We start from the raw sequence: 24,683 nt of genomic DNA, 5'->3' as shown, positions 1-24,683 counted from the left end.
TAAACAAATTCCTTCCCCCTCCTTTAAAAACTGATCTGGACAAAAAGAACAAGATGTGTCAGAATGTTTGCAGAGGAATGTGTTTTAGAAATTCTGCAAATGATAAAATGCCGCACAGCTCCCAGCTGTGTAATGTGTAAACTTGACCAACTCAGTGTTTGTTGAACTGGTAAAATTGGTTTGGATAGACCAATTACATAACATTGACAGGACACACTGACATCATTTTGTCTTGTCCTTCCTTTATTCATCTGAATTCTCTGAGTTGTCCTGTGACCATTGGCCAGTGTGTATGCACACAACTTGTCATACTACTTGTCAAAAGCTCAAATGCTATATATGTTTATAACACTTATAAGTGCAAAAACACTTCTGAGATTTTGCCATCTTTTGATTTTCTATTAAAGAAACAATGAATATGAAATGCTAAATCCAAAAATAACTGGTGCAAACGTTCAGTTGTTTCCCTATTTGTTAAAATTTTAAGTTCTAAAGAGATTTATGAAAACAGCTTCTTAAAACATATATACATTTAGGCAGTTGTTCATGTCATTTCTTTGGGTTCACTTCAACAAAATTTGTTAGGACCTTTGAGGAAACGATGTAAATAATGTTTTATTTCCAGAACAACTCTAAATCTATTTAACATCAAATTTTCAGAAAGCCTCACCCATCAATTAAAGAAAGGGATTGTGTAAAACAAACAGCAACCACAGAAATTGAAGTTGAACCAGGAGACATTTTGGTACATCATGTACCAATGATTTCATTTCTATTGTTGTGATGTTTAGAATTATGTGGCAACTGGATATAGCTCTTTTATGTGAACATTCCTTTCTGAAACCTTCTAAATTGCTTTTTGTTTCAAGATATTTTATATATGAAATATTAGTTTTTGGCGTTCAATAGAAGTCCAATGCTGAGAAAAGTCAGATGAATATGAAGATTTGGAATTCAAGCCCTATAGGCTTGCCATACTAGGCTTGGCAAACAGGCGACCAATCAAAGACGAGCCTTCCCAGTTCCTGGTCTTATAAATGAGCTGGAACTGGAGAGTCGATACCGGAGAATGAGAGAAACACTAGCGAACCAACTTAGAACCAAACACTGGACCTGGCTGTCCTTTAGTTTTTACATAGATTTTCTCGTCTTTCCAGGTAACTTTTCTTCTTTCCTTCTATGGTTAAGTCATCCGAGGGGATTCCAAAGTCGATTTACGTTTCGCTCGTACTCGTAGACTAACTCTTCATTGTTACTTAACGTTTTTATGACGAAACTTTTTATTTTTTGAGTCACCACTTCTGGAATTACTCGGATTTTGGGAGGTTGTCGCTTTTTATGGTATTTCATTTTGAGGGGGGAAAAAAGAAATGATGCAACGTTGCTACTGCGTCGGTATTCCCGATTACGACGGTGTCTGAACGCAGCATGTCGGCTTGAGGATGCGTTCGCCTCAAGTTCTTTGTCGCCGCTCTGTACTTTGTTTTCTACGGACAGCTAAGTAGATCAATTTAACGGTGTTTTTTCCCCCTTTCTATTTGCTACCGGACGGACCTTTCCCTCATGTGGAGTTTTTTTCGCCCCCTCCCCGTTCGTTAAACCTATAACAATGGTGGTGCTTTTGCGGCACCTCGAGCTCTGTTATGCAACATGTGATCCACTGGACAGCATGTCTCCAACCTCATCTCTGCTCTGACTCTCAGGTGTGTTATAACAATTAAGATGGCTGTGTCTGCCAGTGCCAGCTTGAGTAAAGCTGTTAAACAGCAGTACATGGAGCTACCTCAGGGGGGGAAGGTCCAAGCCATGTACATTTGGATTGATGGCACCGGTGAGGGGCTCCGCTGCAAAACCAGGACTCTAGATTCTGAGCCCAAAAGCATTGAAGGTAAGCAGCCGCATCCAAACTCCTCCTGAAACTGTGGGCTGCTTGATGGAGTTCTAACTAATTTCTCCATTTGTGGGTTTGCAGATCTGCCTGAGTGGAACTTTGACGGCTCCAGTACCTACCAGGCTGAGGGATCCAACAGTGACATGTATCTCCTTCCTGCGGCTATGTTTCGTGATCCATTTCGTAAAGACCCCAACAAGCTGGTGCTGTGTGAAGTCCTGAAATACAACCGAAAGCCTGCCGGTAATCAGCAAATGCTAAAATAAAATAAAAACTCAGTACTTCAATGTGAGCTTTTACAGTTGACATGAAATCGTGTGCACTCGTTTTATTAGAAGCTAAAACTTGTATAGTTTTCCGTAAATATTCTGGAAATAATTGTAATGCTTTGAAAGTGTGCTGCAGAGCAGTGGCACTGACTTTGAATGTTGATTCTTGCTACAGAAAGCAACCTTCGGATCACCTGTAAAAAGGTGATGGACATGGTGACAGACCAGCATCCGTGGTTCGGCATGGAACAGGAGTACACTATCCTGGGCACAGACGGGCATCCATTTGGCTGGCCATCAAATGGTTTCCCCGGACCACAAGGTGAGCAGCTGAAGATTTCGTGTGTTATTCTTCTTGGTGCATTGGTAGGGTCGTTTAACACTTTGCACCATTGAAGGTCCATACTACTGTGGCGTGGGAGCTGACAAAGCCTATGGCAGAGATATTGTAGAGGCCCATTATAGAGCATGTCTGTATGCTGGAGTCAACATTTGTGGCACAAATGCAGAAGTGATGCCTGCTCAGGTAAAAAGAAAACATGTCTGGAAGGATTGAGTTTGAGCTTCGGGGTTGTTGGAGTCCCTTATGAACCATTTCCTGTGTTCTTTTTGTTTAGTGGGAGTTCCAGGTTGGACCTTGTGAGGGAATCGACATGGGTGATCATCTGTGGGTGGCCCGCTTCATCCTGCACCGCGTCTGCGAAGATTTTGGCGTCGTTGCCTCTTTTGACCCCAAACCCATCCCAGGAAACTGGAATGGTGCAGGCTGCCACACAAACGTCAGCACCAAGGAGATGAGGGAAGAAGGAGGATTGAAGTAAGTGGTGGGAACTTTGGCGTGGGCTGAGTTTTCCCTTTTTGCAAAGTATTTTTACATTTCTGACCATCCCATCTGCTTTCAGGGCTATTGAAGATGCCATCGAGAAACTGGGGAAGAGACACCGCTATCATATCCGAGCCTACGATCCCAAAGGGGGCCTTGACAACGCACGCCGTCTCACCGGTCACCACGAAACATCAAACATCCATGAATTCTCAGCCGGCGTGGCTAACCGCGGAGCCAGCATCCGCATTCCTCGCAGCGTTGGTCAGGAGAAGAAAGGCTACTTTGAAGACCGCCGCCCTTCGGCCAACTGTGACCCGTACGGTGTGACCGAAGCACTGATTCGTACCTGTTTGCTGAGCGAGGAGGGTGACGAACCAACAGATTACTAAATTCATAACATAGAAACTGATCTCCACTGCCTTCCCAACTTTACCTTTTCTTTAAATGGTACGGTTCCTTCTCCTGTCTCCTTCACTGAGATAATTAGAACTCACACCTTAATGATGTGGCTATTCAAAAAGAGACACAATAATGAGATTTTTGGTAGCTATGAACTGGTTTTATCAGGGTATTTGTTTAGGAGGGATTGGGCTTTTTGTAACAAGTTTGTAGCTCGTGTCATATCATTTCCTCTTTGTCCGTGTGTGACTAAAATGAAAAGAAGCACAAGGACACAACAAAGTAGAGCTGCTAAGGCGGGACAACATGTGTAACTTAAATCTGACAAGCTCATGTACTGTTGTGTTGTCCTGACGTTTCATCCATTGAGTCGTCAATGTTACTAATGCTCTCATTTTTTGAAGTGTCTTTTTTTTGTTTTTGTTCAAATTGTAATTTTTGTCTTCAGATTCTTACACACTGGGTCACCTTGTATGGTACACTTTATAAATGTCTGTACCCAGATGTAGTTATGTGTTGGATTATGTCTATAATGCCATTATTTTTCTTTTTTTGTAGATTTTCCTCAAGGAGTTTTATCCTTTGTTAACTATGATACTGTAAGGCATCTGATTTGGTTAAAAAAAACATCAAGTTTACTATGCTTGGTGATCTTATTGATACATTTAAAACTTTTATTTTATCACAACTTTGCTGCACGACTCCTGATTTCTTTGTTAGGTTGCTTTTATTCTCGGAGACCACTATGCAGACACTGGATGGACTTTTTTTTTTTTTTTTTACTTTTCCTCGTGTGGAAATCTAGAATCTTAAATAATTACATATTTGATTTTTTTGTTCAATCAATTTTTAGCTATATTTTCATGTAACTGAGGAAAAAAAAATCTGTGTCCCAAACCCAGACGTTCAACCTCAAGCTGGGTGCACTAACTTCTCATGGGTGTTTACAGACTGCCGACGTTTGCTGAAGCTGCACAAACTGGAGTTGGCATTTGCCGTTAGCCAAAATCTTAAAATGTCAGAACAGAACTTACGTTTTATTTTTATTTGGCAGCATGTGCCGACTTCTCAAACCAGTTTAGATTTTTGCTAGATGCTCAACAGCTCTGTTCTGACTAGTTTTTTTGTTTTCAAAGCCTCATGGGCTGTAACTAGAAACTGTGTGCTCACGAGATGATTATTATACTCTCGCACAGCAAAACCTTTAGGGCAAAGTTCCCAGAAGTCCTGTCAGAGATGACAGTAAAGCTGACAACCTGACTTTGTTTTGGAGGAAAACCAGTAACTAAAACTTTCTATTAAAACTTTAAGCTAGAAAAAAAAAACACCTTTCAAAACAGACTGTAAAACTGGAACTGTACTGATAAGTCTTTGTTCTCCCCACAGAAGGAGATGGTTTCAACATACCTCACACGTGCCTCAGAATGTCCCATTTTTATGGGACGTAAACATGTACCCCGTGCTCTCTCCTTTCTTGAGGGGGATGGGTCTTGGAAGTTTTCTTCTGAGACCTTTCCCCTATATCCCAGATACTTTTACAGCACATTCTGAAAGCCCACACTGATTGGCTTCGCCTAACACAAGGTATCCAATCACAAAGCGCAGGGTTGCTTCAGTCCCGTGCCAGATGATGCTTAGTTGCCCTGAAGCCAGAAAATGCTCTGTAGATATGTTTTGGTTTATTCCTTTCAGCTGCCACTTAGAAATCCAGGAACACACCCCCCTCCCCCCCCCCCCCCCCCCCCACTGTGTTTTATGGAAGCACTTCCCAGACTTTCCCATAGACTTTTGTTAAAAGTCCAAAAATCCCTTCTTTGAAACACAAAAAAGAACGTTTAAAACTGCACTAAATAAGAAATATACACGTAAGTTCACTAACTGCAACATTTGTGCCCAGGATTCACAGTATAACCCAAAGGTTCACAAGTAAACTGCAAAAGCACACACAGTACTTTCACCATCTGTGTCCCATCCCACCAGTGCAGTCTCTGTTTGGGATCTTTGAACCACACATACAATAAAGCATGGGGAAAACAACAATTCATCCTTTGGGATAGACCTCTCTTCAAAAACATATAATTTTTGTTTTTTGTGATGTAGCATCTTGCCAGGATGAGGGGAATAACAGTGATGGTATCTGAAAGCTGCCTCATCACATCCATCCAGCAGCTCCTGTTTTTTCTTTTCTTTTGAAGCACAAATTAGGAGTTTGATTTGCATTCAGAATCCATATCCTCCTGCCTGGGAAGCTCAAGTGATGGGGAAACACTGGACAAAGGATGGAGAGGGATGCTGCCCTTGTTGCTATGACAACCACTGGAATGTACAGGCGGGATCCTGATGGTTGTTGTGTTGAGTGGGAGTAAAAGGAGGGGAAAAAACACATGTACATGTTATGTAAGGAGAGAAAAATGAAATGGGGCCTAATAAGCCCCCCCAGCCAAATACAACTTTAAGATTCTAGTCAGCTTGTCTGCACTCACAGTTGTACATCCGGCTGCTTAAATGCCCGGGAACTTGTTTACATCTTGTTGGTTTTTTTTAAGTGATGCATTTTAAGCTGTTGACCACAAAATGACAAACAGAACAGCAAAAAAAAAGGTGTATGTGTCATTTGGTTGCAACTTCACTGTCTGTGCATGTCATCTTCAGCTTTGCTGCATTGTTGTGTAACACATCATGCTGGTTCAAACCAGTACTGGCTCTTCCATTGACAATGAGATGCAGAGAAAAAGAGAATTCTGCACTGAAGTCTTGAACTGCGTAAAGAAAAGCAAAAAGATGATTTTATAAAAACACATCGAAAGGTATATTGTCTGCAACTTGTGCAAAATGCTGCATCAGAAAATGAAAAGGAGATTTCAGTGAAGGACGAGGCTGTCTCAAGGCTACACAGGAAGAAAAAAAAGCCTAAATAATCCCATTACTGAGGGACTGGTGAGTAGAGTTTCTGTATATTTGAATTGGGGTGCAGATTTTTTGCAGAAAATCCTGCACAAACCCATCTATTGTGATTTAATTCTACCCAGAATTAGTCTCAAAACTCACCAGTGAGGGTTACTTTTTACCCTTTTGCCATGCATGTAATTTACCTTCTCACATGCATGCTCTCAGGAGCTGCTTACCCATGCACACATGTTCTAAAAATGTAAGATCTCCATCTCTTCTTGCAGGGGTTGAGTGGTATGCAGCAGAATGTTTACATAAAAAGGCTCTCTCTGAACACAGTCAGCAATTTCAGTTCGTAAAACAGTGTAGAATGACCAGAACCCTTGATTGGCTGAGTGCTGTGGTGTGATTGGGCTGATGCTTGAACCCCTTAGTCACTCAAGCTTACCTGAGCTGGGATTGGTCCTCCGGCTTTAGATGGCACAGTGACACCATTCTAACAGTGCTGCAGCAGCTTACATTTTTCACCCTTTTTCAGGCAGATCATATATGTATATATTTGTTTTGTTTTTTTAGGGGTTTAACAGGTTAAAAAAGGTTGTACAGAAAAGAAAACGAGTTAGTTTAATGTATATTGAGAAAAACAACTGGTTTCTGTCCTGGATTAGATGAAAGAAGGAATTTAAGAAATCCCAACAAATTCACACTCTGCATTTAAACCTGTTAGAAATCTATTTTGCGCTGTCAATCCCTCTCTTTTGTGCTTCGGGCCTACAGAGTTTTAAAATTTCCAATCAACAAAGTGTTCCTTTGAGGCTTTACTTCACTAACCGCTGCCGTCGCAAAAGGTTCTTCCAAGTTCCTTCCAGCGCTGCTTCACTCCCATAACTTGAATAGGTGGCTGAGCGGTGGCCAGATGCCAGAAATCAGTAACTCCCAAATTTACAAGGAGTTCTCCCCTCCCCCCGTTCCCCCGATGACCTCCTGCTGGCGGTCCTAAAACTTACAAAACAAAGGGTGACCTGCAGGCTCCCACAAGTCCCTGCTCCCTGTAATTTTCCGTTGTCACAATTTAAAAAAACGCAAAAAATCAAATAGAAACAGAATAAAACATTATGCAAGCTGCTTGCAGACGGTTCACATACCCAAATGCAACTATTAGTTTGCATATAACTCAGAAAAGATCATTTTATTTCCTCCCAATTGCTATTTTATTTATTTGCAAAATGCATTTTTTTCACTAAAAAAGGGGGACCCCGAGATCATTAACATCTCCACAGTAGCATGGTTTAAAAAATAAAAACGTGCATCTCAAACCACAACAAAACACAACGAAAAATAAAAAATCAACAAAAGCACCAAGAAACAAACAGTGAAGTAAGCTTTATCTTTTCTTAGAGTTTCCAGATGCATGTAGGTCTCACATCCATCTGTTCAAACAATACGATGCAAGTTAAAACATGATGGGAGCACCACGCAGTTCACCAAGGGGAATACAGTGTCCCAGACATGAATGTGTTTTGGTCTGATAATTAAAAAAAACAAAAAACCTTAAAACAACAAGGACAGAACACAGGAGTCAGAAGAAAAAAAACAAAACTCCAAACCTCTTTAAAAATTGGTAGTCTATAGAGTTTCTATGTGCCTTTGTGAATTTAGACTTTTACATGTGGAGCTACATGTTTGGTTTCATTTAAATCTTTAACTGTTTTGGTTTGAAAATAAAATAAAGTGCCCTATCATGAAGCACAAGGATAGCAGTATGATTATATGTACTGCCTTGCTGCAAGGAAATTAGTCTAAATTCATGACAGAAGATAATATGGACGTATCATAGAAGCAAATCAAAAGTGACTTTGAATTTGTTTTAAAGTCTATAATTAATTACTGGTTGTATAAAAAATTGATGTTCCCATCTAAAAGGGGTTTTTGGAGCTAAGTTGGCCCACCAGCTTACTGAACTCTGTTCTTTTACTGACCGCAAATATATAAAATTCAGCCCAAAATGGTTCATGCCGCTGGGAAACCTGCACTTGAAGTTTTTTTTTTCTAATTACAGGCAAGTTTCTTCTTGATTGTGAATGTCTTTTTCTGTGGATGAGTCTCCAGGTTGGCTCCACCTTTGCTCACACTTGGCATCCGTTGTCATTACTCAGATTACGGGATGCCAAAACTCCCCATCGCCCACTATGATAATGTTTTAATGCAGCTCAATAGTCCACTGGGCATCTCTGTACTTTAACCTAAACAATTATGATTTTATTTCCTTGTTGTGCAGAGCTAGACACCCTTGAGTCTTCTGCAGCCTTGCCACCTTTTTTAAACCACAGAGGACACCTTTTTCTGGATTTTGCTGCAAGTCAACTGTCACTTGGACGTCTGTCTTTCTTGAAATCTTGTATCTAAATTTCACACAAAGTCTGACGCGAAGCTATAACTTTCAAACAAGTCATTTATTCCTGGACTTGTAAGGCCCTGTGTGATTTAGAGGTTATTCTTAGGAAGTGTGGTCTAATTTTGAGCGCCTGTTCCCTAACCGAGAGTAATTCTTGATTCAGTGCTTGTGATGGCATGATATTCGTGCTCAGCTGTGTGATCTGAAGCCACTCCAGGTGAGTGTATAGCCGCTGCACGTTTGTAATGAGCCTCTCTGTTCTTCAAATGCACACGTGTGCTGAGATCCTGAATGACACCTCATGCGGATGTGCGGCTGCCTGTCAGTCCTCATTTCCTTCATTCACACAGAACATTGTGAACTCCAAATGAGAGCCCCCTTTGCTTGGAAAGCCTATTTATTTGTGCCTCAAAAGTACTAATGATTTAGCGTGAGTCAGAAACTGATTTAAAGGATAAGCACTGCCAAATTATTCAACAAACAGAAGCAGATACTTTTTTACTTCTAGTCTATCAGAGTCAGCAAATCCTGATTTATATCACTTTAAAAGGATGAAGCAAAGCTCTGGATATGTCATCAGGGAAAAACACAGAGAGAAACGAAGCCGGTTAAGTGTCCTCCTCTGGGTTTAGGAAACATCCATTATAGACCCACTCCCATCATATTTTGGAGCACTTTTAAACGTGTTCTCAGTGGTCTTTTAATCATAATGATGCTGTTTTTTTTTAGCCTGAATCAAAAATCCTGTGTCGTTTTTCAGGCCATAGTTTTTGCAGAGCAGCAGTAGTTCATTCTTGGAAGCGGGACAGTTGATGCCGAGCAAATCCACCCATCCTTCCCCTCCCCGTTGCTGAGCGCTGGGAGCAGGGAGCTTGTGGACCTCCCAGTGAATAAATACATTCTTTTTCTAACAGTATTTCTTCATCTACTTCTGCAACCGCTTCCCCCCTTCTCGACACCTATAACTGAGAGCTCTCGGTTTACAGAGAGGCTGTGACCCAGAGGTATAGCAGTTGACATTTCGATCGTGTCCTTGCACTGGACACTAAACCCCACATTGCTCCTGGTGGTTATAGGTTGGCACCAGTGTTCAGCAGCGGAGCCGCCATCCTTGTGTGAATGTGTACATGTGCACGGGTGAATGGGGCTGTGACTGTAAAGCGCTTTGGGCCTTCTATAAAGGCAATAAAGTGCTATATAAGTATACACCATTTACCATTTACATGCTATCCAGCTAGCTTACAGCCCCTCACACCCACAACCTAACATTACCGGGGCAACAAAAAAATCGTGAGCAATATAGGAATTATCCATTCATACTTTTTTGAGCCAGATGCCAGATCATATGTGGAAAACCAAGACAAACACGTGGATCTTGTCATCTGCAAATGGATGCATCAGAATGAAGTGGAGCAAGGAGGTTGTGGTCTGCCGACTGAATATTCTACGTAACAAACTCTTTTTTCAACGTCAATTAAACATCTGCTCCAGATTCACAACAATTTGAATTTAAAAAATGCTCTGAAATGCAATTTTAAGCTGAATTTTATCAATATACACCAAACACCCAAAATACCATTATTTTTTTATCAGAGTGGGGCTTTAAAAAGTGTATGGATTTCATTGGATCTTTAGTCGTTTTCTCTGATGTGACACTTGATTTTGGGGCAAATAATGAATAAACTTTTAATAAAGAATGGTTCATTCTTGGGTCCTGGTTAGGTTTGGAGCTGTGATTTGGATTCCTACTAAATTTAGGGTCGCACATCACCTGCTTACCACTTGAGTTAAACTGTTCTAACACATTAAAGTAAGGTCCGCTGTGATAGCACGTGTGTGTCTCTGTGAGAAGATAAAAAGTCGCCATAAAAGCTATGGTGGTAAATGTGAATAACAAAAATCACCTGCGATATAAGGAGGATCTGTGTCATGAGACGCGAGTCAGAGAGAAAACCTTTGACTTTAATGTGGACAAGACGGGAACACCTAACTTCTCTGTGTGCTCTAAAGTATAACAGCAACTGTTGCTATCATTTTAACAGATTTCCAGAGCCTAATTCATATATGGGTTTTTGGCTGCTCAATGTTTGTTGTTGAACTTCCTTGTTTGCCTTCTTTTACCTGTCTCATTGTGCAAACAGTAAGAGCAGCTGGGTCCTGATTAAATGTCAAAAGAACTTCTCAAAATAAATGTATTGAGTGTTGCTAAGCAATTTATGGGATAATTTAAACAAAAACACAAAGCCAAAAAGACTTACATTTCCTTTTTTTTTCAGAAAATGCAGACTCAGTAGTTTTTGGAAAAATCAAACAGTGGCCTCCTCTGTTGCAGACCTCAGGCGTCGACATTGTGGTCATATCTGAGCACACCTCACTCGATTCACACGCCTTCTGGGTTTTGCATCTGTTTTGCCTTCACAGCTGATTTCTTTCATATCTGCTCCTGTCATTGAAAGCAGGAAAAACATTTCAGTGACTCACTCAACAAGATTAAATGAACAAGAAGAGTCAAAATCCTCAAATAGCTATTTATGCCTTCTTGTTTGAAGTAAATGTCAAAGAAAAAGGATTATTTATGCATTTTGGAGGAGGTCAGAGAGTTCCAAAGCTTGGCAGAAAGAAAGTCCATTCATTGACTGCTGAGCACATAAAAACACACACAAAATATCATCACTAGTAACATGTTTTAGATATTAATCCCATCGTTCCACTGTGTGATTGAAACAGTAGGTGGGACTGAGTGAGTTCTCTAAGCTTTGAAGGACTTTAAAAGGTGTGACGTTCATGCGTTTTTTCCCTGTAAACCCAAACATCCGAATGTTGTAGAATAAACATAGACAGACCCGACGGGAAGACATTCCCTCTGTACGGAAAACATGGATCTGATCACCAAAAAAAAGATGAACGAGAAAAAAGCAATCAGCTGACGGTGTTAAACCTTTTTCTTAATAATTCAAAGCAACACACATAAAAAAGAATTGTCAAAATATGTTACAGTATGTTACAGTCCGATCCAGTCCTGTCCTGTTTTATTTAGTGTTTTCATCATAAAATGGACCCATTAAGCCGGATTGAATCATACAATTTTTGGGTCCCCATTGGTTGCAGGTCCATAGACAAATGTACCGGACCGGTTAGGACGTAGCTACTGTTGACGGACGCTACACTCGTACCTGCTGGTTTCAGGTTGTTCCTACAGACATAAGGAACTTACAGACACAAGAATGTTCAGACTCGTCTGTTGATAAAATGGATAAAGCACAACAGCCACTAGATTAGCTTGAATCTGACAACTGAAATAGTAAATAAAAAAATCCTTAAAAATCAACCATTAAAAACCAGATCTGTTGCTGAGGGGAATGGAATAAACACAAGAACAGGTATATATGCAATGCACTTCCTGGCTATTTTCTCTGCACTGCTTTTCCTTTTACTCATTATTCACAGTGCTGTTGGTAGTTGCTTCCTTCAATTCTTGCTTCCACTTTTTAAGTAATCAGAGTGCATTCAGACTGTTGTGAAAACGCACCAGCGTTTACCTGTAAGTGAACAAATCCCAAAACAAAGTCTGGTGTGAACCATTGACTGTATTTGAGAACTGGACTGAGTGACCACGTCCCCTTCGTCAAAATACCCTAGACTGCTGTTGAAAAATAAATAGCTATTACTCGGTCATTCTGTTCGTCAAAATAATTGTTCTTGCTCTGATACCTTTTGTTCTTACTAATCCAATTTTTTTCACATCTTTTCTGTTATCAAATTTATTCCAGTTGTAAACTGGCCAATGAGATGCCTCAAAAGCGGTTTCACTTTAAATGTTCCAAACATTTGATTGACATAGTCACCTGAGCTCACTTTCAAGTGATAGGGGTGTGGCCTACCATTGAAATAGTAACTCAGACCAATCAAGGATTCCTGACCATGTCTGGTTCCAAACATGGTGACGTCCGTATCACCACAAAATGGGAATTGAATTGACGTAATTTCGTTTTCATTGGAGCACCACATTTTCTATGGGACACTCACTCGCTCCAGTTCTCATATGCCTTGGGCAGCCGTGGTGCAAAGACAGAGTGGATCGCAGGTTCGGTTCCCACCTTGTGTAAAAGTGTCTTTAGGCTAGACACTGAACCCCACATTGCTCCTGGTGGTTATAGGTTGACGTTAGCAGAGCCGCCATCAGTGTGTGAATGTGTTAATGTGGGTCGGATGGGACTGTTTCTGTAAAACACTTTGGGCCTTCTGAGGCCCGAGAAAAGTGCTACATAAATATACACCTCTTACATTTAAAGTCAGTGGTGTAAACCAGGCAGCCCAGTGTAAAACCTCTCTAAATTCTCTCAAGTTTCAGCTTTGTACCAGTAAAAATTACCTAAAATGTTTTAATTACATTATTTTTACAAAACAAAATTTGTGAGAATTTTTTTTTAGTTTTTTAAAGTCACCAGTATTTGATTACAGGGATTAAGTCATTTACTGGAAAACGATCATCAACTACATCATGTTTTAGTAAAGAATGAATTAAAAATAGGAATAACTATGAATTACACAAGATTGAAAACAAAACCCTTGTTTTTTTATTAATTGGACAAGTGGCTCAGAAAGAAACTATTACATTTTTTTTCTGATGAGAAAGAAAAAAAATCAGATAATAAATGGAATCAGATTCTTTTTAATGATCTACGCTCTGTCATTCCCTCACAGCCCACCAAACACCTACAGCCGGAAGAAGGATGTAAGACTTGAGCAATACTAAAACTTCAGCAATTGTTTAAAGCAACACTTCAAACAAAGTTATGAAGAACAGGTTCTCCTGACTGCAATAAAACCGAAAACAAAAAAGGAAACTGCCTAACTTACATTAGAAAATGCATTCAGGAGAGTCTGAATGTCAGTAGGTAAACAGGAGGATCCTGTTTGTTGTTTTTTCCTTTAAAACCACATTACGTCTATTCGTAGGCGTGGCAAAGAGGACTGAAAAGTTTTTCACCTTAGTGTGAGCTCTAAGGAAGTCTGAGGAACTCTAATGACTGTGCTTTAAAAATACGATGATCAGATATGTTGAAAATCAAAAGGAGAAGCGTCAGTGTCGTAGTGGCATCTACCGTACATCTTCCAATAAAAGGTCAAATCCAGCCTGATGGTTCGATAAAGCACAAAAGGCTGGTCAACAAAAGATCATCACGTCACTCACGCTGTTTGCTTTGACTGTAAGAAACAAATATAACTGGTTTTGAGTCTATAGAAAGACTGAGAAGTATTAGCAAACCTCATCGGTTGGTCAATTTGGTAAATTTGGTTCCATGTGACGCAGAAAAACCCTGCTGGTCATGGAGCACATAAAGAGACAGAGAAAGACACCCGATCCTCCTAAAGTAATAATAATAAAACCTTTTTTTTAAAATACATATTTCAATATTATTGTTAGATACAAATGAGAAAGAAGATAAAATTTATTAGGTTTTAATTTACTACAGATGTTGTCTTAAGGACCTTCTCAGAAAGCTTTTTAAAAAAGCCATGAAAACATAATAATTGGATTTTAATAGTCCAATAGACAAATATGTTAGGCCAGTTTAAGTCTAAGGCAATCATCACAAAATAAAATCAGGCAGGCATATTTAACATCCCTAAATCATTTGTTGTTTTTTTTATGTTCGGGCAGTTTAAGTCTAAGGCGATCAACACAAAAAAAATCAGGCAGGCATATTTAACATCCCTAAATTATTTGTTTTTTTTGTCAAATACAAGGTTTTCATTGGTGAAGTTAGTGCAAATCCTAAAAAGTAATTTTACAAAGTTTTACAAAATAATTTAATCAAAGGAATGTGTTTTTTTGTAAAAGCCCAGGTATATTATTTTACTGTGAATCTGCTGAAGTAGAAATAAAAAGCAGAAAAGCTACTGTATCATATCATCAGTACAATCTCAACAAAAAGTTACAATGTAAATATTTAACTCATTATTACCCAAACCTGTTGTTGAGTATTCACGCTAACCAGTTCTGAGTCATTATAGCCTGCCACGCCAGCTTGATAGACATCAGTGACATCAAACCAGTCAACTGTTTGAACAGTTTCAAACCTCGTTTAACCTTCTGATGTAATCCAGTGAGATGTGACGCCACAGAGGAGTCCGGCTGTTCCTGTTTACAAGGAGTGCTGCAGGTCTGGAGCAGCTAACTTGAACAATAAGAGATTATGAACAACTACGTCCCAGAATTCATAGTCTTTGTTGCAGTAGTTCTGAAAACTGATGTTAAGAAATGTTTAGCTTTGCTGTAAACCAAATAGGATGTCCTTGTAACACCTTCAGCTCCTCTTCACATGTTCCTTCCCTTTGATTGTGTTGTATATTGTGCACAAAAGTGATATTTCTTGTAAGTTTTTGCAGTGGGACGGTATCTTCCCTGATTTTATTTTAATGTTGTGATTCATTCAAATTCAAATATGGCACAAAACTAATTAATAACCATTTTTATTTAAATATTTTATGTAAAGAGATGGCAGAACATTTTATTCTATTTTTTTATTAGAGGAGTTTACACAGCATTGTTAGGACAGACCCACAAAACACACTTTACTTTCATCCTTTGAGTCCCCAGCATTGAGTTTACCTCACATGCATGATTTTGGATTGTGTAAGACAAAAGTTTCCAAACACAATACATTGCTAAATTTGTATTTGTGATCTTGTGTAATTGTTAACTGTGTGTGTCCAGATGAAGGTGTTTTCACATCAAAAAAGGTTTCAAAGAACTTTTCATTCAAACGCTTCTTTAAAAATGTTTTTTTTTCCAGACGGTAAAAACAATACTGAAATCAAATAATATAAATCACTCCATGTGTGTTTAAAGCCAGAACATTTAGGCATGATTGCACGAAGGCAGTGCCCTCGCCAAGCCCCCACACCCAGTGAGCTTCTGTAAGATTAAAGCCTGATCATGTATCTGATGGTGCCAAAGCAAGTTTCTTACTGCCATACGTCTGTCGCGAAGGTCTAATCCCAACAAATCCCCCTTTTTTTTCTAGAGTACATCCAACACACACACAGACTGTAATACCAGACTTCACTGAAGATCAACAAGTAAATAAGTGGAGTAGGAGAAAAGAATAGAAAATGCTGTGTAGCTGTTCGGAGGATTGTCCTTACAGCAAAACAATTTCCCTCTGATCCACAGGCTGTAATCAAAATAGAAGGATGCACAGCTGACTGGACTGTCGCATTTTCCCATAAGGCTGCGTGTTTCATGTCTGTCTGTGACCTGCTCAGGGTAATAGGATCACAGCTGTGGAGGGCAGAGTTTTTGGAAGGGTCACAAAGATGTCGGCGTGCTGCCGGCCGCTGTGACGCCAAAATCAAGCCATCCTGCATGAGATTTATTATTTTATGTGGATGTCAAAATATACTGTATAGTTGTGTCTTTATGGGGGCTCAAACATGGATGCAGCCATGGGAGAAGAAAGAAAAAAATGATTGAAACTTTTGAAAAGAACCGCAGTATTAGAAGATTTGCAATAACTAAAATTCTTTAAAATTTATGTTTTTATATATATATATCCCTTGTGCTATCCTAGGCACTTTAACATTGGGAGTTGGGTCATCTAGACCCACTAGACAGTGCTCTGAACCCTTTTTTCTTCAGTGATTTGTGAACCTCACTGGTGTCCGTGGATGACACGGACACCGTGTCATCCACCTTTGTCATGGTAGGGAGAACACGTCAATGTAAGGGTGGGGTCATCTAAGATAGCACAAGGGATATATATAAAAAAAGAAAAACAAAAGGGGTTTATACCAATATACACTTTGACCATCTGAAGATGCATAACCCCTTATTGTAATAGTTAAATCTGTCCATCACAAAAGGCCTTTGGCTCTTATTCGTTTGCTCAGTTGTTGGACAGGATAAGTTAAAAAAATAAAAAATACAAATTAAAACATAAATAAAACAAATAAATAAAATAAATTTAAAAATTGTTTTTTTTTTAAAACCATGTTCTGATTTACTTGATTTGAGTTACATTGCCATAGAAAATGTCATGCACATAGCCTTGTTATTATCTAAAAAAAAATGTTAATTCTTGAAAACTGAAAAGCAAATATTTCAGCCATGATGATTTACTGCTTAAATCCAATTACAGCCTGCTTTTCCGACAAACATAAGTTGGTATTAATAAAACTGTGACAAAAAATGACTAATCTTTGAAAAAAATAGACTAAATCAAAGGGAAACAACCCAAAATTTTAAATAATGTAAATTGAAATGGTAATTTATTTAAATGGTAATTTTCTAAAGAAAAAAAATATATACTTAGATAAAAAAAAAACATACAGATAAAAGTAATGAAAAAATTAAAAAACAAAGAAAAAATGAAAATGCAAGTGAAAATAAAATAATGAGAAAAAATATATATATATGTTTTAAGTCTTAAGGAATTGAAGGAAATTATTGTTTTGACACTATTAATCCAACATAGTAAAACTTTATTCTTCATGAATGTCTTCCGTCTCTGGCAGACTTCTCCCCCTGCTGGAGCCAGAAAACTGCAGGAAGGATTCTGCTTTTTCTTTTTTCGGAACCCGTCTCCAAATCAGCCCCTTTTAAAAGCAAATCTTACTGTATTTTAAGAGTTTTATTTTAAGATATTGTCTTTCCATGAAGCAGATGGAATACATGCCCTCCTTGAAATAATCACATGCATGTAATTATAATTTTTATGAAAATGTTGAGTAATTTAACATTTTTCCCTACAGCTCTTCTCGAGTGGTCTTGTGACAAAACAAAATATCCTGGATGTTGTATATATTAAATAATTACAACAATAATTAGTATTTACACACTTATAGTTTGCTGACGTGTCAAAGGTGACGTGTTTGTCTTCCATGACGAGGAAGGATTTACTTTGACTTCTCCAAGTTGCGTTTGCTGTCGAACAAGTTGGCAGTGAAAACAAAAAGCAACAGTGACGGAGCGAGTTCCTTAAGTCACACGGCTCTCATAGAAGCTCTCTGTGGACAAACTGATGTTGCGCAATACAGTCGGACATCTACCACTGTGCTGTTGCAGCGTGATGTCACCTGTATTTCATTGAAGCGAGAGCCAAAACAAACAGGGAGGATTTGAACTACCTTACAGTTGAGAAACGTTGTCTACACGCTAAAAAAAGATTGATCATTTTAGAGGAAGCAGAAGTTTGGAGAAACCATAACTTGTTTCATTAACTTAGAGACATCTTTTAAAATATTGAAGAGTTTTTATGTAAACATAATACATTCACTTACATTAGCAAAAGTCCTGCAAAATGATCCAAAAGAAAAATGTACAACTGTCTTAATTTGAAGTTCATGCTTTATATTGCCCAGTAGAAGATCTCTATTTCTATTTCTGATGCTACTTCTGATGTATAAAGAGTAAATAGAAATATAAAAAAGCCAATCATTGAAGTTTTATCCTTACAATATAATACACGTTTGGTGGAGTTATTACATACACGTTAAATGCATACATTCTGAAAACAATATAGATTTGTTTTTTAAAGAACAAATGAAATTAAACACTTCATTCTTAATACACTTTTTATTTTACCCTAAAAACAATTTAGCTTGCTAATTTATACTTTAAATATAAACTTCATTAAATAAAATGATAATGGTGATGATATTTTATTTCGTACTTATACTTTAACACAATAAAGATCTAAAAGCAAGTGATAAGAAGTCAAATTCCTTTACTAATTCTCACCAATATCCTCAACCAAATTTATTACCACACTCAGTGCCCCCACTATCTTTTATAGTCCTGTTCCCTTTCTAATGAGGACACAGATACACATATGCTACACATATACACATAGAAACATCCGACACACATTCGTCATGTATAAAAACTCACATTTGGTTCCATTTAAATCTTATTTCCTACACACCCATATTAATAATAAATAAAAAAAGATTTGTATTCATTTGTGCGGTACAGACCAAAAGTTTAGACACATTCAAATGAATGGGAAGGTGTGTCCAAACTTTTGGTCCTGAAGTCATTTCTTTCTCAGTCTAAGCTAAAACTGAACTTGTAAATAATGAAAAAGTAATAACTCTGCTCTCATCTTAAAGGCATCTTTGAGCTGCAGACACAATCAATGACATGAACTTCAAAAGGTTATACTGTGTTTTTATGTATATAATGAAACAAAAGCATGATTATGGTACAATTTTGGTTTACAATAAAAAGCAATTTTAAGTCTTGTTTGTGCTGTTGAATGTGAAAAAAAAACTCAAAGGACAGCAAAAGTCTGTTGCATGTGACAGCGGCTCAGAGTGATGACCTGGCACAGATAAGGCTTCTCGTTTTTAAGAACAAACCACTTCTTTTTCGCAGATCTAAAGCTCAACCAAGTTATTATCCCACTGATTGATTGATAATCCAACAGCAGTGAGGATAAGTGGTGATAAAACACAAAATACAGCTTGAAGAAAGTAGAGTTGGGATCTCAGCCGGCACAGCAGTATCTGCAGGGTAAAGGCGTGCTCTGTCTGCTCACCACAAACTTCAAGCAAACAACTCAATGACTCCTCCAGGAGTGCTAAGCATTTCCAGGGCTGGTCCTGCAAAGCAAACAAAAGTACATGTCTGATTGATATTCTCCCTTGTTAAAAGCTATGCAGAGCAGCTGTCCTTGCAGGACAACCTCCGTCAGCAGAAAGGCGTTGCAACCCCAGATTACAGTGTGTGCAGACTGCACGTGATTTTAGTCATGGATATTTGACTTTTTGTGAGTTCGGTCTGTCATGGAGTTAAAATTTAAAGAAACATTTTATTTTAGAAATAATTGGCCTGAGTTGGAATCTTTACATGCTGAAGGTTTTTCACACAGTACCGTTGGTTTTCCTCCAAACCAAAACTATCCTTGGATCAAAACCTCTTTTCTCTGAGGATGAGAACTGATAAAAAAAAGACGTCTGAAGGACACACTTCCTCTCCCAGCTGGCTTTAATGTTTTTGCACGTGTGAGTTTGTTGCTTCTCTCAGCAAGGAGGCCCTGTTGTACCGAGAACCAACAGTTTGGAAAGCTTCCAATCATTGTCACGAGTAAATTAATGCAACAATCATAAACTCATAGTTGACACAGCTCACATCTGTGTCAGCGACCTGAATATGCACTGATATTCAGACCTTCTTTAAAACGGGCTTGAGACATTAACTCCCCCACCAAAAAAAAAAAAAATGATCTGACTTATCTTAAAGAACCAAATCAAACAATCACGCAGACAGAGCATGCTTTCACTTGAAAGATAATGCAGACCATGAGGTTTGGATAAGACTTTAAAAGTCTAATGAATGACTGCAGGGTTAAGGGGAAGTTAAAGGACATAAAAAGTAACTAGATGATGTTGAGTTGTGGGTAAATGACAGCAGACCACAAGCTCATGACATTCACTTGGATAGGCCTGAAAAGATTAGACATGCCTTCTTCTGTTCACTTAGGTAACATAACTAAGTTGCACGCACAGACTGTTCTGAGTTGGACACAGAGTTGCTTTCCAACATTTATAATAAATCCATAAACGGTGCGTTTCCTGTCGGAAGAAATTACAAAAAACACAGAAACAACAACAACAAAAAAGTTGGTTAAAACACATTTTGTTTTAAAGCTGCAGAGTCTCTTTTCCCTCTTCAAACTGTTTGGTTTTGTTTAATAAAATACATATGACTTAGAGCCAAGATCCACCATGAGCTCTGAAGCCAGGGATTGCCCTCCAGTGGCCAAAGGAGATGAAAATGATGAGAAAAACAACAAGAGTAAGAAACATTTAATGCTACATTTAAGCCATTATTTGTACAGAATTTCTTTTATGTTTTCTGCAACTAAAAAACACATCACTTCACCAAAAAAAGAAATATTTATATATAAATATTTTTTTTTTTTACATGTAAATGTAGTTTTTGTTTTCAACTTTAACAAAAAAAGTAAATACAGTAAAGCATGACTGATTAGGGTTGACAATCTCATAAATGTGAACTTTTACTTTAATTTAAAAATGGCATCAACTTGGCTCGGTCCGCTGAACACATCTGGTTCTGTTTGCTGGAAATTTCCTTTGTAAATATGAAAGAAAAGCCCTTTAAAGTTTCATCTTCCCAAGTGGAACATTTCATCAGATTCCGTGCCAGCGTTGCTCGATTCAGTAACGAGGTCTTTATTTAACTCCAAGTAAAAGACTGCCTGGGTCAGCAGGAAAGGATTTTGCAAATTCTCCCTTTCACCTTGAGGGAAAATCTTTGAGCACAAAAGCCACTGCCTGGCTGCATTCGTTTAGATAGAAAAACACGTAACTTTAGCCGTACTTTTCTGTTTTGCTGCCTTTGTCCCAGCCAAACTTCTTCAGAAGTATTTATTTTGTCATTTCGATTCCTTGAAATTTGCACATCAAAGACTCTTGTCCCTATCCATACATGTCAGTGTCTGTTTTGCAGTCATTCTTGTATTTTATAGTTTCCTGCATGTCCCCAATTTGTCCTATTTGCATGTTAGCAACAACTCAACTAACCCAGGCGGCTCTGTGTTGACCATTAGTGTTGACCACCTATCCGTGGGAACTGTACTGGCGGAGAGCAGAGCAACGTGGCACAGGAGCCATCCGGAGAGACAGTGGGATCAAAACAGGAATTGTCCTGCAGCACGAACCCAATTCATTTTGGTTGGCACACACCCGCCTTTTCGTGTAACCCCATCCACCCAAACCTAGTCTGGCTGGAGGCCTCTGAGTGTTCCTCTCTGGGGTTCAACACTGAGTACAAACTGAAGCTTCTTTTATTTGGTCTTTTCTGCTGCGATGACTTTTAGCTGAGCAGCCTCAATTAAAACCTGCACACAAAGAACGAACAAAAGGTCTCTTTGTGCTCATGGAGTTCAGATCTCTTCAGAGTTTTAACTTCACACCTGATTCTCTGGGAAGGAGCCAAGTGCTCCAGAAGATTGTTCCGGAAAATCAAAAACTATCACAATGCAAAAACTGTAGGTATCATTTTACTTTTTCCTTTGATGTGGACTCAGTTACTTACAGATTTTATACTTTTAACCCAGTCATGTGTAGGTTAGCATGCAGACCAGCTGGTCATCATGGGACATGTCGTGGTTAACGGTTAGTTAGCTCCACTTAGTTAGTTAAACAGCTTTCCTAGTGTGCCAGAATAGAAGAAAAGTCAGTTTATCAGCTTATTCTGCTTGACTCCACTGTTCTAGAAGATGGTGTGATTTCTTTTCAGGATGTTTAATCAATTTTTTTCTTCTTTTGGTTAAACTCTTGTTATTGTTAGAAACAATTGGCAAGGAATTTAGTCACCTGAATGCACAGTCACCAGTGCTAAAGCAGAATTTCAGAATACGTTTTCAAAAAAAATAAAAACCAACTCTCAGTGTTTTAAACCCTTTCCAATAGTGTTTTTAACTTTTTCTTGTGGCGTTTTTCTGGTGATGGAGGACATGTATAAGGAAAATTGAGCCCAAAATTACATTTATGAGTTTTCTTTATTTAAATCTTTGTGAATCAGAAGTATATGAAGAAAACGCTTTTTGAAAAATACAAAAATTGTTATGTAGAAAATACAATCGGCAGGCTACAAGCTCTCTGCTCCGCTCTATTCTGATGCATTTGCAGACAAACAGATTCGTGTGCGTCTTTGTTTTCCTTGTCTGATCTGGCATATGGCTCAAAACTGTACTCAAAAACTAGAATTCCAAAATTGCTCGCAGTTTTTGTTGCACCGGTAATGTTAGATGTGACAGACTGTAAGCTAGAGGGAGAGCGTGTCAACAGATCGCTCAATTATGGGTGACGGGAAAGGGGGTGGGATTTGCTCAGCCTGGCACCACAACTCAGAGGCAGATTTTCAAATACCCTCCTGCAGTTTCTGCAGAAACTTTGTACTAGAAAACGAAACATTTTTTTTGATTTTCGAATCATAAGTAAAAAACCACTGGGGTGGGGCTTTAAACATATACATCATAAGATTTTTACTCTAAGTTAGTGTGGTCTTTTTTAAATTCAACTTTTAAATGGTTTGAAAAGTCTTATTTTGTCGGGAAATAACACGATTTTTAAAAATAAATTCTTGAGATATTTAATAAAATGAGCTCACAGTCCAATGTATTAGTGTTTAAGTGTAGATAAAGGGTTAGAAGGTGGATCAGATTTACCTAAATATTTGTCAGTACAAGTGAGAATTGAAAGAAATGTACCCCATTTTGAAAGTCTCAATATTTACTCGAAGCAGATTTAACTTGAAAGACAAACAGTTTTCTTTGGCCCCAATTCTGCTTTGGATCATAGTGCAGAATCGATAGCTGCCCAAACTGTGCCACACACCCTCCAAACAGAGTTTAAATCCCGACATTCCTGGAGATTTTAAGCCGCACAATTTAGTCGTAAAATCAATCAAAGCAAGGCTTCAACATTTAGGCCATTAGGACAAAGCTCACAAGTTATTGTCCAGCCATGACCTTTACAACACTTCATCTATAGCTGTTACTGAGTCATATGTGACCAAAATTAACTGTTTTGTTTGCCTAGTGAGAACTTTTTTCCTGTCCTTCAAAAATTAATTCAAAGAGCCACAGAGATTCAAAATTGTCATGTATCCAAATATTCTAGATCTAAAGATGAAGCTGTTTGACGACATAGAGTTGATGAAAAACACCAGCCGGCTACTGAAATGACCCAAAGTTCACACCTCAAGCAGATGCAAACACCGTGGTCAAATTTTAAAAGGCTTTGTATAATTCATTACTTACAAATCTCCATGACCTGTGGACTCTTGCAAAAGCAGCTTTGCCTTTGGGTTTGAGAGGCAGAAACCCTCCTGACAGTCAAAGCCAGACTCCAAACTATCATGTCTGATAAAGAAAAAAAGCTGGGTGACCCTGTGCCTCTCATAATCAACAGGTTTTAAATTTGTAAAATAGCAAAAAGATAGCAGATTTTTACCTTCTTTAACATCCAAAAGGCTTTAGAGCCCCAATCACAGATTTACACACGCATTCACACACCAGTGGTGGCAGCGTTTGTGTGAGAAGGAATTTTGTTCTGTCTTGTCTGAGCAGCTGCTGTTGATTAAGAACCTTCGTCACATGCACCTGTATGGGGGAGTCAATCCATATGGGTGTTGGGGTTTTTTGGGCTGTCCAAGACCATGAAGAGTCGCAGAGAGGTGTACCTCGTAACCCTTGTGCTATCCTAGGCACTTTACCATTGGGAGTTGGGTCATGTAGACCCACTAGACAGTGCGCTGAACCCTTTTTTCTTCAATGATTTGTGAACCTCACTGATGTCCATGGATTACATGAAATCTTTCCACCTTTATCCACCTTTGTCATGGTAGGGAGAACACGTCAATGCAAGGGTGTGGTCATCTAAGATAGCACAAGGGTTAAAGGGATTGTCAGTTCCACTGAGGCTTGTACGGCCATCTCAACGGATGTTATCAAACTGGATTGTACCATTGTCAAGCATGAGGTAAGAGTATCACAAAATATTTGTAAGGATTATGTAAGGTGCACACAGCTATGACGTACGGGTGGTGCTGTCCTTGTGCCACACTCTAGTTGTCAGTATGGTGCAGGCACTGGCTCCCTGCATCTCTTACCCTGACATGTTGTCTAAGTGTTCGCTACAACCTGTTGCAGCATGCCCGTAGGAAAAATGTGCACAAACATTTTCTTTCTACGGGCTCACAGGGACACAGTCGGTCAGTTTCCTTTTTGTCTTCTGTGTAGGTTGGCTGTGGCTTCTCCTGAAAGGCCCCGCCCACTCACCTCACCTGTCAGTCTCCAAGGAGTGGCTTGCAGCTGCCTGCACTTCAAGTTAATTTGTTTGTCTTCTATTTAAGCACCTGTGTTATAGTACTCTATGTTAAAGGGGCTTTTCAGTTTGATTCTTTTGGCTCGCTTTGTGTCAGTATCTTCTGCTCATTTTCTTTTTGACTTTTTGTTGTTGTGGCTTTTTCCCCACTTT

General features: G+C 38.8%; 1 protein-coding gene and 2 long non-coding RNA genes across 3 annotated transcripts; 1 reads left to right on the top strand and 2 right to left on the bottom strand.

Annotated features, from left to right (window-relative positions):
* Positions 1-1,025: 1,025 nt before the first annotated feature.
* Positions 1,026-4,073, top strand: glul (glutamate-ammonia ligase). The gene is made up of 7 exons (XM_004079261.4): positions 1,026-1,157; positions 1,704-1,888; positions 1,973-2,134; positions 2,336-2,482; positions 2,559-2,686; positions 2,778-2,977; positions 3,063-4,073. The coding sequence occupies exons 2-7, from the start codon at positions 1,723-1,725 to the stop codon at positions 3,373-3,375; spliced, it is 1,116 nt and encodes a 371-aa protein (XP_004079309.1). The 5' UTR covers positions 1,026-1,157; positions 1,704-1,722; the 3' UTR covers positions 3,376-4,073.
* Positions 4,074-5,464: 1,391 nt separating this feature from the next.
* LOC111949045 lies at positions 5,465-7,615 on the bottom strand. Its single transcript, XR_002875069.1, has 2 exons — positions 5,869-7,615; positions 5,465-5,722 (listed from the first exon to the last, which is right to left on the bottom strand). It is a non-coding gene; the product is annotated as an uncharacterized LOC111949045 (long non-coding RNA).
* Positions 7,616-17,585: 9,970 nt separating this feature from the next.
* LOC105356253 lies at positions 17,586-23,748 on the bottom strand. The gene is made up of 3 exons (XR_910463.3): positions 23,658-23,748; positions 23,465-23,566; positions 17,586-19,277 (listed from the first exon to the last, which is right to left on the bottom strand). It is a non-coding gene; the product is annotated as an uncharacterized LOC105356253 (long non-coding RNA).
* Between the last annotated feature and the right edge of the window lie 935 nt (positions 23,749-24,683).

Source organism: Oryzias latipes, chromosome 17 (genome assembly GCF_002234675.1).
Source record: "Oryzias latipes chromosome 17, ASM223467v1".
Taxonomy (NCBI): Eukaryota; Metazoa; Chordata; class Actinopteri; order Beloniformes; family Adrianichthyidae; genus Oryzias; species Oryzias latipes.
Note: the sequence above shows the minus strand (reverse complement) of the source record. Positions and strands in the feature narration are given on the sequence as shown.

What these genes read in the sequence shown, in the direction of transcription:
- glul (XM_004079261.4), top strand. Translation starts at nt 1,723, where the DNA reads ATGGCTGTGTCTGCCAGTGCCAGCTTGAGTAAAGCTGTTAAACAGCAG. An exon ending in CAGAAGTGATGCCTGCTCAG is followed by an intron (nt 2,687 to 2,777) that starts GTAAAAAGAAAA and finishes CTTTTTGTTTAG; the next exon opens with TGGGAGTTCCAGGTTGGACC. An exon ending in AGGGAAGAAGGAGGATTGAA is followed by an intron (nt 2,978 to 3,062) that starts GTAAGTGGTGGG and finishes ATCTGCTTTCAG; the next exon opens with GGCTATTGAAGATGCCATCG.